We start from the raw sequence: 18,279 nt of genomic DNA on the forward strand, positions 1-18,279 counted from the left end.
CAAGTAATATTATCATCAACAGCTCCAAATCAACTAAGTTTATTGTAATTAAATGCTGTAGATTTTTATTGATCTATTGTGCCTGGCTCATACTATTTTACTGCATCATAAAAAAACTAAAAAATTTGAATTTATTGTTTCAGCACCAAAAAAAAAAGTAGTCAGGTATTGGTATCTGTTGAAACATGAAAAAGTACCCAACCCTAGTTGGTGGTGAAGGCTAATTAATGGAGCATCATACATATTCCTTCTCACAAGAGGAGCCAAGGGAGCAAAAGAAACAAAAACATGAAGGAAGCAATATTGTGACTGCAGTGGCAAAATGCAGTTTGCAACCTCACCACTAGATGACACTAAATCATATACACTGTAGCTTTAAGGAATACTTAGAGGCAGTATTTCATTGGAATAAAATGCCATATTCTTGCAGTGAATAAGCACGCCTTTCAAACTGTTCTTGGTTGCTGTGACTTTTTTCTTAATCTTTAGTTTGGTACTTTGATATGAAAAATGTAACGTAGTCCACTTCACTTCACTTTACCCATGTCTCAGCATTTTCTGTCCTGTCATGTAAATAATTTGTCAATGGTAATGCATTTTTCTGACACAAGTGTGTACAAAGTAACTCATCTTCATTAAGACGAAGATGGAAAATTTGTACAAAGCAAAATAACCAGCACATTAATGTTGAAATCTTTCAGAAACTAATTTTTTTTTTTTTTAAAACCTTCATGAAGAGATGACAGAACAACCTACAAGCCTGCAAAGCGGAGATGAAGGATGGAAGCGCACGTTGAAGAAAGCAGAGGATGAACACGATAGACGATGAATGTGTCGGAAGCCTTGCTTATGCTGCTTCAGGGTGAGATTCTTGGTCGGGGAAACGTAATGTGGTAACAGAACCTTCAAAAAAATTATGATAATTTTGCTCGTCTAGTACTACATCTCTGCCTTTCTCAGACTGCACGAGTCATATTTCCTCCTCTAAAGAGATTTGTGAATGAAACGTGGAGATTAAATGTTTGCAGAAACAGTTTGATCTCAGAAATGGGCAGTTTTAGATGATATTGAACATTTTAGCCACTCATGTTTACAAAGCGGTTTAGTTACTGGGTGGCGGTAGGAATAACGTAGTTTTGTAAAGGTACTGTACAATGCTGCTGGGATGTCTGCACAAAACAGTTTACTGTTTGAGTCTTTTTATTCTATGTTTTATGTGTGTTGCTGCTCAAACATTATTTGTGAGTGAAACTCTTCTGATTTATATCGAGTGTATTCACATGAAATGTAAAACAATAAATATGGCCAAACAAGTTATTTTTCGTGTTTGTGTGCATGTGCACCTTTCTGGTTGAGCCCTCACACTCCTGTTGCATTGAGTGTTTGTCACCTTTTTCTTAAGCTGTAGCTATAATATCAAACAGTCTGAATGTATGTTTCTTACAACTGCACGTACAAAACTTCACACCCCCAGTAGGTTTGGTCTGTGACGATTCTGTGGAGTAGTCCTACCTATGTTAGTCTTGTTATTATGCAGTGACCTGGATTTCACCCAGAAACCGGTGCTTAAGGTTGACATTTTCTGAACTTACGTGACAATATATCTCAAATATCTTGGATCTGAAGTTATTTGCTATCCAGTAATTGCATGGCGACGTCTGTACTCCTGCACCGCAGCATTCAAAAACGTAAACTAAAAGCAATCACAATCTTCTTGCCAAAGATACCAAGTAAATCTGACAGTTTAAAATGTCTTACTGTGGTTTTAGTTCCGCTTTTATGTTTCCACATTCTCATGTACGTGACTTTTAGTTCAGCAGCAAACAGTGGAAACCATAGTTACACTGGCAAATCGTAATATTTTCCCCATCATAAATTATTGAAAGTACTGCTATTATAGTTTCTTAAAAACCAACTAGAATGTAAATAAATTTTGTTTATGCATTGTTTTTAATGCTAAATTGCAACAAATACTGGTTACAATATATTTTGTCAAATGAAACATTTGGTAAACATGCCTACAGGATAAACATAATACTAACATATCTTTATACAGAGGAATGGAAACGGAAAATAATTCAGTACGTAACAGCATCTGATCAAATTACATGCTAACAAACTTTGTGATTCTTGCAAATTTCGCCTTTGTGGGACTAATAAAAGAATATCTTACCTTTGGGCTATATTAAAATGTTTTGAACAGTATCGCATGATGAAAGCTACTTTCAATAGGTAGTGATGGATTGGTTGTCTGCGTGGATGTTTGCTAGCATGGCCCTGGGGTGGTTGCTCCCATGCTTGCCTTGAAACAACTACAGCTGAAATTGGAGAGTTAAACATAATTATGATTTGTAATTTATGTAGGATTTTCAAAATAAAACTGCTTCAATGTAATGAAATATCAATCAATTACTTAAAACATCTAAAGACATCAGATGATTTACACATCACTCCTACAGACCTGGACCACCCATACATTTTATACCTGTGAAAACTGGTGAATGGGCAATGCTTTCTGAAATTACTCATGCATAAATCTGCACAGGTGGTTCTTGCAGTGAGGCCCATTGTGTAATACATGACACACTGTTACACAGAATTTCAGAAATGATTTTCTGGAATGTTGCATCAGTTGTTTACTTCCAATGTTTCCGTCAGCCACCATTGGTTTGTGTGTTGCATCATTGCCAATCAGCGTAAATGGATAATAACATCCTTCCCACATAAACTGTTCAAATCTGCCCTCGTTACTAATTTTAATAATCAAAATCAAGGTGCTTAGTCAATAATATTGTTTAATTTTAATTAATTCCATTTAAAAGAGGCACATTATGTTATCTAGGGAGAGATCTTCAGGTGGCAGATCTCAGCGCTGTGATTGGCCTGTCAGATGGATCCCTAAAGTGTTGGGTCGTCTTCCAGCTGGAGTTTTTCATTGAGGGGTGAGCTTAGTGTGTGATCGCACAGAGTCATAGCGGAGTCACCAAAGTTTGGAGCTGCAGCCAACAGGTGAGTGCATTTTTTTCCCCCGTTTGTTAAACTCCCTATCTGTCAGTCTCTTTATTTTACACTGACAATGCACCATTCAGGTTTTTTTTTAAATATATAGTCAGGCTGCATATTTGCATGTCACCTTTCCACATAGATATTATGATATGCACTGCTTGTTGGCATGGTGGAAATTTTCAGAAACACATGCAAACAAAGGTCAGAGCGTCATAAAGCTCTGACCCATCCTATACGGCTGCATCATTGTAGCTCACGTTGTGCATCAGAGCCCGACAACATAACTGGTGTAAGGTTGAAGCAAAAGGATCAGTTATTCACACCACTCATACACACTAAAGGTAAGACATTTTTTGCAATTGTGCATATGAAAGATGAACATAATTGCCTATTTTAGTTCACTGCATGCACTGTGGCGTGCTCCTAGTTTACACTTTTTAAACACTTTTCTATCTCGGATTCAGTCGATGTGCAAATAAAACACAGTTGGTAACCAGAAAAACAGACACAGATGTAAAATGTAAAAGCCAACAGTCTTGCAAAAAAATGTTGAAATAATAAAGTGTAATTAATGTTGACACTGTGTCAGAGGTTGTATTTGACAAATGTGTTACAGCTGCTCCAAAAGAGGTGGACTAAACATTAAAAATACAATGTAGTCCAATATAGCAAGTGCATCATAAAGTATGTTCAATATTGCTCAAAATAATTAGGGGAACACTGTGTTCCCCTAATTATTTTGAGCAATAAAACAGTAACAGTCTGAACAACACTTTAATGAACTGATAATTAATTAAGGTATGATGAAACTGTCGTGATACATTTAATTAAGTAACAAGAGTGTCTATTTCCTGGTCACTCAGTGCAAATGTGTGTGTTTTTTAAAGGTTTTTGTGTGGTTAATAAGATAAAGAAATTAAGAAAAGTTTAAAGGAAGTATATTTATTCAAAGGTGTGAAATATGATCATGTGTGGTTAACAAGTCACATCTCATTTGAAAACACTCACTTGACCGCTGCGTCACAGCGTGTCATTGTTAAGGTTTAAGGAAGCTGTCTGTGCATTTTTGATACAGAATTTTAATATACAGTGGTGTGAAAAAGTTTGTGCACCCTTGAGCTTTTACATGTTTGAAATTTTTTTAGGACATCAAAACAACAAAACAAAAATTCTGGCTTTTTATATTAAAATTTCTAAAATTATGCCATTTAAACTCTGAAAAGAAAAAAAAAAAAAATCTAAAAGCCAAAATGATGGTGTGAATAAATAAGTGCACCTTTTGGTATAGTGCATGTAAACTTGTAGATCCAGTCTTCTTCAGAGAGGTCGGGGGGCGGATGCGTGAACATTTAGAAGACACTGATTATGTTTTGGATTTTATTTACATCAGTTATGAAGAAATACAAACAGTATGGTACTCTATGGTAAATCTGTGTGGAGTAGACAGTTCTTAGTGTTGTTAGAAGGAAAGGTGATGTAACACAGTGGTAAACATACCAGTGTCCCAGCGTTTTTGAAATGTGTTGCAGGCATCCGTTTCAAAATGAGCAAATACGAGGTCTAATAGAAAAGTATCCGACCTTATTATTTTTTCAAAAACCATATGGATTTGAATCACGTGTGATTGCGTCAGACAAGCTTGAACCCTCGTGCGCATGCGTGAGTTTTTCCACGCCTGTCGGTTGCGTCATTCGCCTGTGAGTAGGCTTTGAGTGAGGAGTGGTCCAGCCCCCTCGTCTTCGTTTCATTGCCAGGAAATGGCGGAATGATTTGGGCTTTTTTTCCATCAGACTTTTTTCAGAAACTGTTAGAGACTGGCAGCTGGAAGCCATTAGAAAAATTTATTTGGCTTTCAGTGAAAATGTTACGGGCTTGGTAGAGAATAAGGAGTGTTACTGTGGCTTTAAGGACGGCCCCCAGCGGCTGTGGGGCGCGCCGCGCTCCGAAGCCGCCATCGACAGGCTGAACAACCATTTCATTTCTAAACGGATGGCTGTCTGGATCCGTGACCATCGTGTGCCATTTCTCTGGTTATCACAAGAGCTGGACATCAACCATTTTCCGGCAGATTTCACTTTTAACAAGAGATTTTGTCATGGAAAGCCGAGCGAAGGCTTCGCGCGTGATGATGGATTCGTTACTGGAGCGAAAACCACCTCCGTTTTGGTCTCACAGGACGGCTTTGAGATGGCGTTCAGACAGCTGTCGGTGGTTTTTCCATCGAGTGATTATCCGAGAAATTGTGGATGTGCCTGGACATGCCAGAACATGTCCCGTGAGGCTTCATCACGGCGTTGCTGTGCGCCATGCGGCACCACCGCGACGCGTGAAGCCTCCGCTCTTTCCATGACAAAAACTCCTGTAACAGTGGAATGTGCCGTTCATTTCCAAACTGGATGCTGTGTTTATCCAGGACGTCGTCTGACTAGCACAGGAATTGTGAAAAGATGTGGACATCAGCACTTTTTCGGCACATTGAGACAGACGTGCGGAGGAATTCCGCATGTCATGGGCTCCTAGAACTTGGGATCCCCTGGGAAGATCATATCGAAGAGGCCAATGAGCGGAAGAGGGCCAAGTACCAGGATCTGCTGGAGGAGTGTCGTCGCAACGGATGGCAAGCAAGATGTGAGCCCATTGAGGTGGGATGCAGAGGGTTCGCAGGCCACTCCCTCTGCAGGGTCTACAACATCCTGGGCATCACTGGGGCCAACAAGCATAGAGCCATTAAGGAAGCCACAGAGGCAGCAGAGGCTGCCTCAAGGTGGCTGTGGATCAGGCGAGGAGATCCGTGGGTAGGGTAGCGCTTCCTGGACACAAGCTGGGGGATTGATCACCCCTGGCTGGGTCGCCCGGAGGAGAGTGTATGATGTTTGGAAGACCCGAAACACTCTATGATCCCGGGTAACATCACTGATGATGTGTCCAGGATGCATCACTAGTTGATGTATGTTACAAGCAGCTGCCAGTCTCTAACAGTTTCTGAAAAAATTCTGATGGAAAAAAAGCCCAAATCATTCCGCCATTTCCTGACAATGAAAATCCCACGAGGGGGCTGGACCACTCCTCACTCAAAGCCTGCTCACAGGCGAATGACGCAACTGACAGGCGTGGAAAAACTCACGCATGCGCACGAGGGTTCAAGCTTGTCTGACACAATCACACGTGATTCAAATCCATATGGTTTTTGAAAAAAATAATAAGGTCGGATACTTTTCTAATAGACCTCGTATTTGCACAAAAACAAAAAGTTTGAACAATCAGTTTGAACATTAAATATCTTGTCTTTGTGGTGTATTCAGTTGCATATAGGTTGAAGAGGATTTGCAAATCGTATTCTGTTTTTATTTAAGTTTCACACAACATCCCAACTTCATTGGAATTGGGGTTGTAGTAATCATTTGAAGTACCAGGGAGTAAGCCAACAAACTGACAGGCAGAAAGACATGACTTTAGCTTCAATAACTGACCTTTGGCATATTTGATCTTGTTGAATAATTCTGCAACCCAACTCAAAGGGTGCCAAAATTGGTGCAAATCAAAAATCTAAATTAAGCGCACTTTTTGACTCAACTGACCTTGATCTTTGCCGAAACTAACCTTTGAAGGACCATCATCCACACACCGAGTTTGGTGGAAATCAGCCAAAGGACCTGGGAATAGAACCAGATCAAACAAACACTCAAATTATACTAGTACAACTCCATAAATAGTAATGTACAGAATAATTACCTTGATCTCCAGTAACTGAGCCTCTTGTGTTTTACTCCAGACTGATTGCTGTGTCCTCTGATGAGCACCTCCTCTGATCTGGCCTGAATGGAGGTTCTCTACATCAACTCCTCCAACTCCTCTTTGCTCTTCCTTTCTCACAGTCCCATCAACTACACCACAGAGGAGACAGTGTACAAGCACTGCAAAGACATGCCCACTGCACTTATTTGGTACCTCTGCTTACAGTTCATCAACATGTTTGTGGGCATCCCGGCCAACATGATGGTTTTGTGGCTGATCCATAAGAACAGCAGGAACTCATCCACCTCCGATATCTTCATCCTTCATCTGGCAGTCTTAGATATGTTGTTCTGTCTGATACCGCCGCTGGAGTTGGCCAACATAGTCTTCCTGACGACCAGCAGCACCTGGTACATTCTACGCTTCTTCTACGGCATTAAAGATGCCTCTCCACTCTTTCTGTCCTGCATCTGCTTGGATCGCTACATGGCCGTGATCCACCCCATCATCTTCACTGAGCTCAAGGATCGGCAACATCGAGCCGTCCTCGCCATCTTAGTCTGGCTGGTCACACTGGGATACGCTGCTGGGAAATGCGTGGACAACATAGCCAACTTTGACAAGGTCTTCACCTGTATGATCCTGGCAGCATTTGTCTTCATGGTGTTCTGCAACATTTCTATCCTCTGGTTGCTCCGGCAGTCGGGGCCCAGCAGAGATGAGATGCACCCCGTGAAGAAGAGAGCCTTTAAGATGGTTCTCATCATTTTGACTATCATTGTGTTCAACTATTTCCCACCTGTTGCACTGTTCCCCTTCCAGCACTACTTCTCTCCCAAGGTATTTGTCTGCTACATTCACTACATTGCATTTGGATTGATGGACTTCAGCAGCAGCATTCAGCCCCTGCTCTACCTCTCCAGGGAGAAGCCCTCGTGGTGCCTCAGCTGCTGCTGCACCAAAACCGTTCAACAACAGCAGAGCCGCTCGACATCAGTAGAGCCATAAGATTATCGGCTGTTCATATTGTGCAGGATGGTGAGGAATAAGATAGTCTTGCTTGAACAGATTTAAACAAATGCTTATTATATATATATGTGACAAGCCTCACAGATGTTCTAAATCCAAGGAGGCTTTTTTTTTTTTTTTTACCTTTTTGTTTTCTATAATGATACAGATAATAAAAGGCTGGAAAACGCTGTATTTCTACAAAGGCACTTACTGTTACTCTGTTATGTATTTGTTCTTTTTGATGCATTAAAGTGGGAAACTGACACTGCATTTAACGACAACCCCTGGCAAAAATTATGGAATCACTGGCCTCGGAGGATGTTCATTCAGTTGTTTAATTTTGTAGAAAAAAAACAGATCACAGGCATGACACAAAACTAAAGTCATTTCAAATGGCAACTTTCTGGCTTTAAGAAACACTATAAGAAATCAGGAAAAAAAAAATTGTGGCAGTCAGTAACGGTTACTTTTTTAGACCAAGCAGAGGGAAAAAAAATATGGAATCACTCAATTCTGAGGAAAAAATTATGAAATCATGAAAAACAAAAGAACGCTCCAACATATCATTAGTATTTTGTTGCACCACCTCTGGCTTTTATAACAGCTTGCAGTCTCTGAGGCATGGACTTAATGAGTGACAAACAGTACTCTTCATCAATCTGGCTCCAACTTTCTCTGATTGCTGTTGCCAGATCAGCTTTGCAGGTTGGAGCCTTGTCATGGACCATTTTCTTCAACTTCCACCAAAGATTTTCAATTGGATTAAGATCCGGACTATTTGCAGGCCATGACATTGACTCTGTGTCTTTTTGCAAGGAATGTTTTCACAGTTTTTGCTCTATGGCAAGATGCATCATCATCTTGAAAAATGATTTCATCATCCCCAAACATCCTTTCAATTGATGGGATAAGAAAAGTGTCCAAAATATCAACGTAAACTTGTGCATTTATTGATGATGTAATGACAGCCATCTCCCCAGTGCCTTTACCTGACATGCAGCCCCATATCATCAATGACTGTGGAAATTTACATGTTCTCTTCAGGCAGTCATCTTTATAAATCTCATTGGAACGGCACCAAACAAAAGTTCCAGCATCATCACCTTGCCCAATGCAGATTCAAGATTCATCACTGAATATGACTTTCATCCAGTCATCCACAGTCCACGATTGCTTTTCCTTAGCCCATTGTAACATTGTTTTTTTTTCGTTTAGCTTTTCTGTATGTAAATCCCATTTCCTTTAGGCGGTTTCTTACAGTTCGGTCACAGACGTTGACTCCAGTTTCCCATTCATTCCTCATTTGTTTTGTTGTGCATTTTCAATTTTTGAGACATACTGCTTTAAGTTTTCTGTCTTGACACTTTGATGTCTTCCTTGGTCTACCAGTATGTTTGCCTTTAACAACCTTCCCATGTTGTTTGTATTTGGCTCAGAGTTTAGACACAGCTGACTGTGAACAACCAACATCTTTTGCAACATTGCGTGATGATTTACCCTCTTAAGAGTTTGATAATCCTCTCCTTTGTTTCAATTGACATCTCTCGTGTTGGAGCCATGATTCATGTCAGTCCACTTGGTGCAACAGCTCTCCAAGGTGTGATCACTCCTTTTTAGATGTAGACTACCGAGCAGATCTGATTTGATGCAGGTGTTAGTTTTGGGGATGAAAATTTACAGGGTGATTCCATAATTTATTCCTCAGAATTGAGTGATTCCATATTTTTTTCCCTCTGCTTGGTCTAAAAAAGTAACCGTTACTGACTGTCACAATTATTTTTTCTGATTTCTTATAGTGTTTCTTAAAGCCAGAAAGTTGCCATTTGAAATGACTTTGGTTTTGTGCCATGTCTGTGATCTGCTTTTTTCTACAAAATTAAACAACTGAATGAACATCCTCCAAGGCCGGTGATTCCATAATTTTTGCCAGGAGTTGTATATGGGGTGTCTCAAAAAAATGTACTCAAAAGTACTCTGAAATATGAACACCAGGAAATGGTTTTACTGGGAAATAATGGTGTTTTTCTCATTTCAGGAACCTTAAAGTTTGTTCTGCAAGATGTTGAAGTCCAGGAAAAATGCTACAGTTGACCCTAATTCAGAAAACAAAAATTGTCGAGTTCTGTTTAATGCATCCTAAGGGCTGACTTGCATCTCTTTCCATACAAAATTCAGTCTCAGAGTGAACTAACTCCCCAGCAAATGGCAATGAGACTTGAATTTGCTAGGTGGTTTTCTGGAAAACTGGAGACTGATGATTTGTTTCTTAGAAAACTTCAGATGAGGAGGTTACGTTGACCATGTGGTGCAAAAATAAAGGGTTAAAACATCAAAAAGGAAAGACTGAGCTAAAAACTGCATTGGGGAGGAAAATTATATGATTCGGTCATGTGGTCATGCAGAAAATGTCTGATGTTGACTGTTTTTTTTTCTGTGCTGTCAAAATACTTTTGGGTCCATTTGTTTTAGACACCCTATAAATCAAAATAATATTTTAAGAGTATGTAAATAAGACAAAAAAAAGTAATGCAGTTAATGTTTTTAATTTAGACAAGTAAGTAAACCACACTGTACTCCAGATAATATTTGACTGAATATACACTGCATGTATAATGACCTTCCACAATAAACAGCAGCTTTATATTTTTTTTCCTACAGGAACCCATTGTACAAAGTCACAGGGGAAGACTTCGTAATACGACGAACGACCTAAGACAATTTGCTCAAGAAGCTTAATGTTCTTCAAGATTACCAAGGCTTGCAAAACAAGCTTACAACTAAAACCGTTTTTAGGCGTACTAAATATTTACCTCAAACTACATTCTCGTCCGTGTACTGGATCAGAGTGGTGCCGCCTATACATACAATTAAAGCAGCTATATATACACAGCTAAAAATGAATGACCCCTACTTTTAAATCAGAAATGCAGTACGTATTTCTAACACTTTACCAAATGTTATTTATAATTCTGAAACTCATTAATATTGACTTTGAGCACATCCTGCTAATAGAACTGACACCATTTTCAAGTCTTTTTACGTTAAAATACATAGTTCAGTAATGTGAATTAACAGATACTAAAGACCCAACTTCTATTAGTCTTAAGTGTAAAGACAATCACAAGACCACTATCAGACTTGAACAATTAATCGAGATCTTACTACACATTTTGACCAAATTACAGTAAAGATTAGACAACAGTGTATTGCACTGTAACAAAAATATCACATACATCACTATTTAGTCAAAGTTTGACAGTTGCAGCCATAAGTTTGAATGTATCTTAGTTACAAACATTCAAACTCAACTTTCTTTATGCCCACATTTTACATTCCCAATCAATGTTTGTGTTAAATGAAGCAGACATGCAGCTCTGAACACACCTCATCCCACCAGTTCTCAGATGTCAAGTATTGGGTCAAAGGTTACATACAACAAGATGACTCCCTCTAAATAGTGTGGAAGATTACAGGAATTGATTTTAAATCTTTTGATTGATTTATTGGCATATTTCTGGATAAAATGCAGACTATTTGCAATGGTACTCGCAGAAACTGTGCAAGGAATTAACACAAGGCATCCAAAGTGAGATTTTGAATCTAAACAAGTCAACTTCCTCATGTGGTCACCTCTAAAAGATTCATGGTACCACAAGGAAAAAAAGTGAGTGATGTGACAGCAGCCCATCTACCAAACTCAAAGCTATAAAGCTTGGCATCATACAGTCTTCAAATCACTGAGGAAGGGAGTTTACATTAACACCCAGAAATTAATGACCATTTGTATGAACAGTCCAACAGAACCTCATGTTCAAAACTAATAAGGAAAGGATGAAGTTTAACCTCTTAAACCCCAGAGTCCCAATTTGGGGACTTACCCTGTTTTGGAACATTTGAACACTCATAACTAACCAATGCTGACACCAACATACACTTATTATACATTAAAATGTCAAGCGAAGTATCCTCTACAAAAGTATCTAATCACATATCAACTAACCACAGATGAAACGCCAAGCAAATAATATAATAAATCGGAATTACTTTTTTGGGAAAAAACCTAATTTACTCCTAACCAACTATTATTTACTTTCAATTTTTTTTGGATCCACAACATCCCCTAGGACCTGTCTTTTAGCTGATCCAAACTTTTGCATTTTTGACCTTGTACAAGCTGAGAAATAAATCAGAATGTATGTGAGTTTGGTGAAATAAGCTCTAGGGCTTAAGGGGTTATTAAGGCAACAGACAGAAATGTGACAGTCTACTGTTGAAAGGAGCGTTCAATCACAACTTCCGAAAAGACAGGTATATAAACTTATAATTAATCATCAGGACAAAGACAAAACCATTTTTAACGTTGATTTTGATCCCGAGCTTGTTGCACATGTAGAACAAAAGCTTTTTAAGTCTTAGTCGTCCACTTCAGCCTTCCTCAGTGACAGGAAGGCGGTATGATCCAAGCTTCTTGTATTTTTGTGTAAATAACCATACTGGTACCATAAATCCTTTTAAAAAACAGCTCCTAAGAAGGAACCTGACTTGCGGCAATTCAAAATTTTGTTGACTCCCCCCGCCCCCCAATTTAGTTTTTTTTTTTTTTAACTGAACAAGGCACTAGTTCTACAGACAGGCCCTCACAGAGATCTGAAAGTGCCTCAATTAACAATGCCAATCACTACTCATTAAGAACCTTTTAGAAGTAATGCCATCACAGCTCCCTCTGTGTGGGTTTTAATTGAGAAGCACTCAGAAAAAGTTAACAACAGAAGTGACATCTTCTAACCAGACCGCAGTCATGTGACTTTTTTCAGGCAGTAAAAGGTGAAAAATAAAGAAAGAACAATATTTATATTTTTGGGGTCTGTGAATTCTTTGCTAGTCATAAAAACTCCAGTGACAGGTGTCCATTTAATGTTGATGGTACAATGACAGATCATTTTTCTGTCGTGCATCCTGCTTCTAGTAAGTAGGCGCTGGGTACATGCGATTCGTCACGTGTGCCTGAGACATTGTGGTGGTTGCAACCAATGAAAAAAACAAACAAAAAACAAAACAAAAAACAACAAAATGCCAATGTAATTCAAGTTTAAAAGGAACTGGCGAGTAATTACATTGACCATGGAACATACACCAAGCCACGAGTTTGTTTGTACCCAACGTCAGTATGAGACTTTCCAGCTCTGTTCACGTAAAATGCCAAATTTTCCCAGCTCCTTTTCTGCCTGTCAAACACTGCTTGTTACAACAACTCACTGCTGCTGCTGCTCAGCCACACCTACACCAAAACATCCCCCGTGGGCTCTGACAAGGGAGAAAATGTGTCAATCTAATCATGACTGCCTTTACCACAAACATCTGCGGTGAGTGATGTGACAGCAGCCCATCTGCCAAACTCAAAGCTATGTGATGCTCTGGCAATAAATATTCTTCTATGCGAGTTGTCAGACTGAAACAAAGTAGACATTGTAACTGACATTACACACGTTTGATAAAACAGTTTGTGGTGTCAGGGGTAACTGAGTGTAAAAACTCTTTTCAAGCCAAGGTGCATGCAAACTTATGGCCTCAACTGTGTATCGACTTCTCTGACAGAATATGGTCATTTTAGTCACTGTCCAGAAGTGGCTGGAAACATGAAGCTTGCGTGGCGTTTTCCTCACTGTTGTGCTCCTTGGTCACGTGCATCTTCAGATGCTTTCTGAGGGAAGACTGATCAGTGTAGCTCTTCCCACACTGGTTACAAAGGAAAGCCTTCTCTTTGGTGTGGACGAGCTCGTGTCTCTTCAGGTGCCCCGACCGGCTGAAGCTCTTGTTGCAGTACGAGCAGCTGTACTCTTTCTCCCCTGTGTGAGTCCTCATGTGGAGTTTCAGGCTACTGGCCACCGTGAATTTCTTCCCACACTCGTTACAGCTGTACGGTCTTTCTCCCGTGTGCATCCGCATGTGGATGGTGAGGTGGCCGGCCTGGCTGAAGGTCTTTTTGCACAGTTGGCAGCTGTAGGGCCGCTCTCCAGTGTGAATCCTGTAATGTGTTTTCAGGTCACCCAAACCGTTGAACTTTTTCCCACACTGAGCACAGCAGTACGGTTTCTCCCCTGTGTGGATTCTCTCGTGGATCCGCAGGTTGCCCGCATTGCTGAAACTTTTGCCGCACTGCTGGCAGCTGTAGGGCCTCTCGCCTGTGTGCGTTCGCAAGTGGACTTTGAGCTGGTTGTGCTCGTTGAAGCGCTTCCCGCAGTGGGAGCAAGAATATGGCTTCTCGCCAGTGTGGATGCGTTTGTGGATCCTGAGCTGACTCGAGTGGGCATATGTTTTACTGCAGATGTTGCAGCTGTATGGTCTTTCCCCGGTGTGGGTGCGCTTATGGGATTTCAGGAGGTCAGCTCGGGTAAAGCGCTTGCCACAATAGGTGCAACTGTGGGTCTTTTCACCGCTGTGAGTCCTCATGTGGATGTTAAGGGAAGTTGCTCGACTAAATGTCTTGGGACATGAAGGGCAATGCAAGAAGTTATCCTGTGCCTCCAGAAAGTCTACAGTATTACTGAGTGACTCACTTTCCCCTTCCTGCTCTTCTTCAGGCATAAAAGACTCTCCGCTGGCTCCAACAGGTTCCACATCCAATTTAGGGTAAAAGCTCAACAAATGATTGTCTTGGTGCAACGGGAAGTCGTCATATTGCTCTATCCCATTACATTCATTCATCTCTGCCTTGATAAAATCTTTCTTCTCAGCTTCACGGCCATCTATGCAGTCATCAGTGGCATCCGCAACACCGTCACTGGTTCTGGACTCTTGTTCAGGATTTGCAGGTGGCTGCACAGGTATTTGTGCACCGTGACTCTGAAAACTGACATCTGCACTTTCAGATTTGACCGGCCGCATTGTCAGATTGAGAAGGGAGGAAGGCTGAGAGAGGTCGATGATGGCGCTTTCATTCATGTCTCGTTCTGTTTTAACAGCTAATGAGACTTGGTTGGTTACAGCGCCCTTGTGTGTGTTTACACGTGGCTCTTCTACCATCAGATTGGTATTCAGTAAAAAAGCAGAACTTCTGCTCTCCCTCCTTTTGTCTTTATGCTTCCTTTTGAAATTCTTCTTGTCACTGCTGCATATGGACATCTTGAAAGTACCATGGGTAGAACTAACTGGAGGACCAATCCATTCTGGTTCTGCAAAGTTATCAGTGTTCTCTTGTTCATGCATTTCTGTGGAAAGAAAATACAAAAAACAAGGCAATTTAACACAATAATGCATTTTTTTTTAAAGCCACATAACATTTTTCCCCATTTAAATGAATGTCAGTGAGCTGATAAGGCAAACACCACAGACTGATTGCGGTCAAAAAGGTTCTACTCTCTAACACAACAGTATCAGAATACTCTATAATACAGGCCCCAGGATACAGTCATCCCGATGCACTGTTCCACTCTTTTTTGTTATATTAATTCCTTACTAGAGAACAGAACATGGAGTGTTTACACCAGTCAAAACACCAACTCTCAGACTTACCTTCCCACATTTCCCATACGAGAAACCACAGGCTTCATCTTCCGCTGGGTTTACTGGTAGGTGTCAAAGCTAGTGGTGCATTATCACCAAAAAGAACAAACCGTGCAGTAGAAAACATCAGGAACCTGACTGTTTAAACTCAAGCTCACATTCCTCTGCAGGTCTCACAAGGCCTGAAAGGGTCTAACTAAGTGCTAGCCACCGTGGTCTTTTTGAGCCATGTTCTGATGTCCCATAGTTCTTTTAGTGTGAATTCCTGTTCATGAGTTGTGTGTTTTTTTTTTTTTAAACTTGACAGGACATGTTATAGTTAACTGGATATTTTAGTCCCCCATCTCTCTTTTAATGTTGGCAATGACTGTACTGTGCTCTTTCATGGTTTGATTTGTATGCAATCATACTTTCAAATGAAGCGATGCAATAAATATTTCACTCATTCACACTGATTTTGACCCTCTCATTCCAGCTGTCTGTCTAAGCAGAAGAGTGGATATCACCCACAAACCAAAACTGTCCTGTTTTAGGGATATTATGACCTCTCCCATTTCCCTTTCTCTATGGAGCTCTGCTGCAGCGCCCCCTGGTGTCGGGGATGCTGGCATCAGTGCAGAAAGTCTGTCGCTTTATTTACAGCCTGTGTTCGGTTTTTACTCGTTAAATCTCAGCTGCCTTCTTGTTTTCTGTAGAACATTGTGGTGTTCTACAGTCACCACAAGCACTTTTTAATGTGAAACAAATTTTTCAAATTTTGAAGTTGATCAGCAAATAAAGAAAAAGAAGGCAACGGTTTTCTAAACTGCACAAATAAGATGGCAATTGGTATGGCTATCACATTAAAAATATAACTAAATACTTCATACGGAGCCATTTTATACTAAAAGAAAAATACAAACAAGACAGTTTGAACAAAACAATCAGGCATTGATGTGGACAACTAAACGCTCTTTACTGTACATCTGCAGTCACCAGATTACACAGGCACAGATTGTTTCGAAACACCGGGATCACACATATGTCTTTTTACTGGAACATTTTATGAATTCTGCAAAAACAAACACGTTTTGTTGACGGCGCAGTGGGTCAAGGAAAGGTAAGTGTTTTCACGCAGCCACAAACGGCCTTAATTAAAGAGCAAACCTTCGCTTTATCAGCGCCGTACCTTCGGCAGCAGCCTCCGCGCTCTTCTGTGCAAACAGCAGCCGCTTCAGGTCCTCGTTTTCCGACTCCATCCTCCGGAATTTGTCATGGTACTCGCACAGGGTGAGCTCGACTGAGTCCAGAATGTCGTTCACCGTCGTCTGAAAGATCTCATTCAGCGAAGATTCCAAGAACACTTTAAGGTCTTTCGACCAGGCCATGTTAGACTGAGCGCCAGCAACTTTTTAATTCACAGGCGGCCCGCGGAAACAAACGGACTTTGTGTGCGGTTCTGCTGCCGTGTGCGGAACAAACAAAGCGCAGCAGCGTCGCAAGTAAGTGACGACAGGGCAGAAAATCGGAGGTCTGCAGCGCCGCCACATGGTGTGGAGCGGAATAGCGGCGTTAGTACTATGTATACATAATCTCGCTGTGTATGGAAATAGCGCAAGAAAAAAAAAAAAAAATCACGTAACTTTAGCAACGCTACTACTACCAGTTACTACAGCCACTAACTGCTACAGCTGCAAGGATGCTTACAAAAATGCTAGGTGACTTTTTCCCCTGTGTTCTTAAGCTAACTCTGCTAATAATGCCGCTGAGAGCAAAGCTAACAATGTAAGAACGCTCAGTACGTTTATTTTTTTATTATTATTATTTTTTGTAATACAAGTTAATGCATGCTCGGCAAAGAACAATCACTAACGTTTCGTTAAATGGCTATTTCTGCTGTGCTAACTCGCTAACAGTAACTATTTTTTGTGGCGTAAACTTTATTCAGTAAAAACAAAAATTTTATATCACTTCATTGACGTCATGCATACAGTGCACACGCAATACAAACATAACTATATATATATATATATATATATATATATATATATATATATATATATATATATATATATATATATATATATATATATATATATATCATAATATGGGCTGATAAAATGTGCCACTTGAAAATGAATTCAAATCATTATCTTGCGCTGTTGTTAAGCAGGTTATTGTTTTCACTGGCGTGTGTGTCTCTGTGTTTGAACAAGATCACAGCTGGATGGATTTCCTTTAAACCTAGTGAGAATATGGTACAAATATATGTTTTATTTTTCTGGTATATCCCAACAAAACGCAAACGGCTAGATGGATCAAACTTCGTGGGACTTGGGATAATGAAGTCACAAGAAGTCATACATAGTCAAAAACACCATTGCAGACGTATGTACTACATGTTTACTTGTACCTTTATATTCTGATGTGTAGAGCGTACAAGGTATCCATCAGATCTCTGGTGCCTTTCATTTACAGGTGAATTTGAATTGCTCAGTTTGAATAACTATAAAAAAGCAGAACCCGAATAGCATAATTTGAAACTGAGTGTATTAGTTTGGAACAGAATTGCACTTTAAAACTGAATTTATTTATATTTGAATTTAAATGGCTCAACTTGAGTAACTGGATGCCTTGATGATTATTCTGTTGCGCTAGAATGCATTTGCAGTTAGACTTTGTTCACTTTATTAAAGTTCTTTACTTTTAAATTAGAGTATCTCCAATTTTTTTAGACTGACGTTTCCCCCCACTTTTCATAAGCTGGATGCTCACTGTTTTTTTTTTTAATCTTTTAATTTTAGATATTTCATGCTTCATGCAATAAAATGAACATTAATTTATTTAAGAGCACCTGATTTTTTTTCCCCCACATTTTTATCTCACTTTTTTTAATCCTTGTTTTTTTCTTCAGTTTCAAGTGTATTGTAATTCAGTTCCAGACTAATGCATTTAATTGCAAATGATGTTATTTGGATTTAGTTTTTTTTTTCTGCAAGTATTCAAGCTCACTCACTCATCACTCATTCATCTTCAACCTCTTTT

General features: G+C 39.9%; 2 protein-coding genes across 2 annotated transcripts; one reads left to right on the forward strand and one right to left on the reverse strand.

Annotated features, from left to right (window-relative positions):
• The first annotated feature begins 6,825 nt into the window (after positions 1-6,825).
• Positions 6,826-7,749, forward strand: LOC117530078 (proteinase-activated receptor 3). The gene has a single exon (XM_034193014.1). It carries the CDS (start codon positions 6,826-6,828, stop codon positions 7,747-7,749), a length of 924 nt encoding a protein of 307 aa, XP_034048905.1.
• Positions 7,750-10,276: 2,527 nt separating this feature from the next.
• Positions 10,277-16,717, reverse strand: LOC117528864 (zinc finger protein 436). The gene is made up of 2 exons (XM_034191439.1): positions 16,424-16,717; positions 10,277-14,960 (listed from the first exon to the last, which is right to left on the reverse strand). Exons 1-2 carry the CDS (start codon positions 16,620-16,622, stop codon positions 13,360-13,362), a joined length of 1,800 nt encoding a protein of 599 aa, XP_034047330.1. The 5' UTR covers positions 16,623-16,717; the 3' UTR covers positions 10,277-13,359.
• Positions 16,718-18,279: the final 1,562 nt, after the last annotated feature.

The sequence above is a fragment of the Thalassophryne amazonica genome, chromosome 17 (assembly GCF_902500255.1).
Source record: "Thalassophryne amazonica chromosome 17, fThaAma1.1, whole genome shotgun sequence".
Classification (NCBI taxonomy): Eukaryota; Metazoa; Chordata; class Actinopteri; order Batrachoidiformes; family Batrachoididae; genus Thalassophryne; species Thalassophryne amazonica.

Coding starts and splice junctions, on each gene's coding strand:
- LOC117528864 (XM_034191439.1), bottom strand. CDS start 16,622: ATGGCCTGGTCGAAAGACCTTAAAGTGTTCTTGGAATCTTCGCTGAAT. Junction 14,961..16,423: donor CGCGGAGGCTGCTGCCGAAG/GTACGGCGCTGA, acceptor TTCTTTCCACAG/AAATGCATGAACAAGAGAAC.
- LOC117530078 (XM_034193014.1), top strand. CDS start 6,826: ATGGAGGTTCTCTACATCAACTCCTCCAACTCCTCTTTGCTCTTCCTT.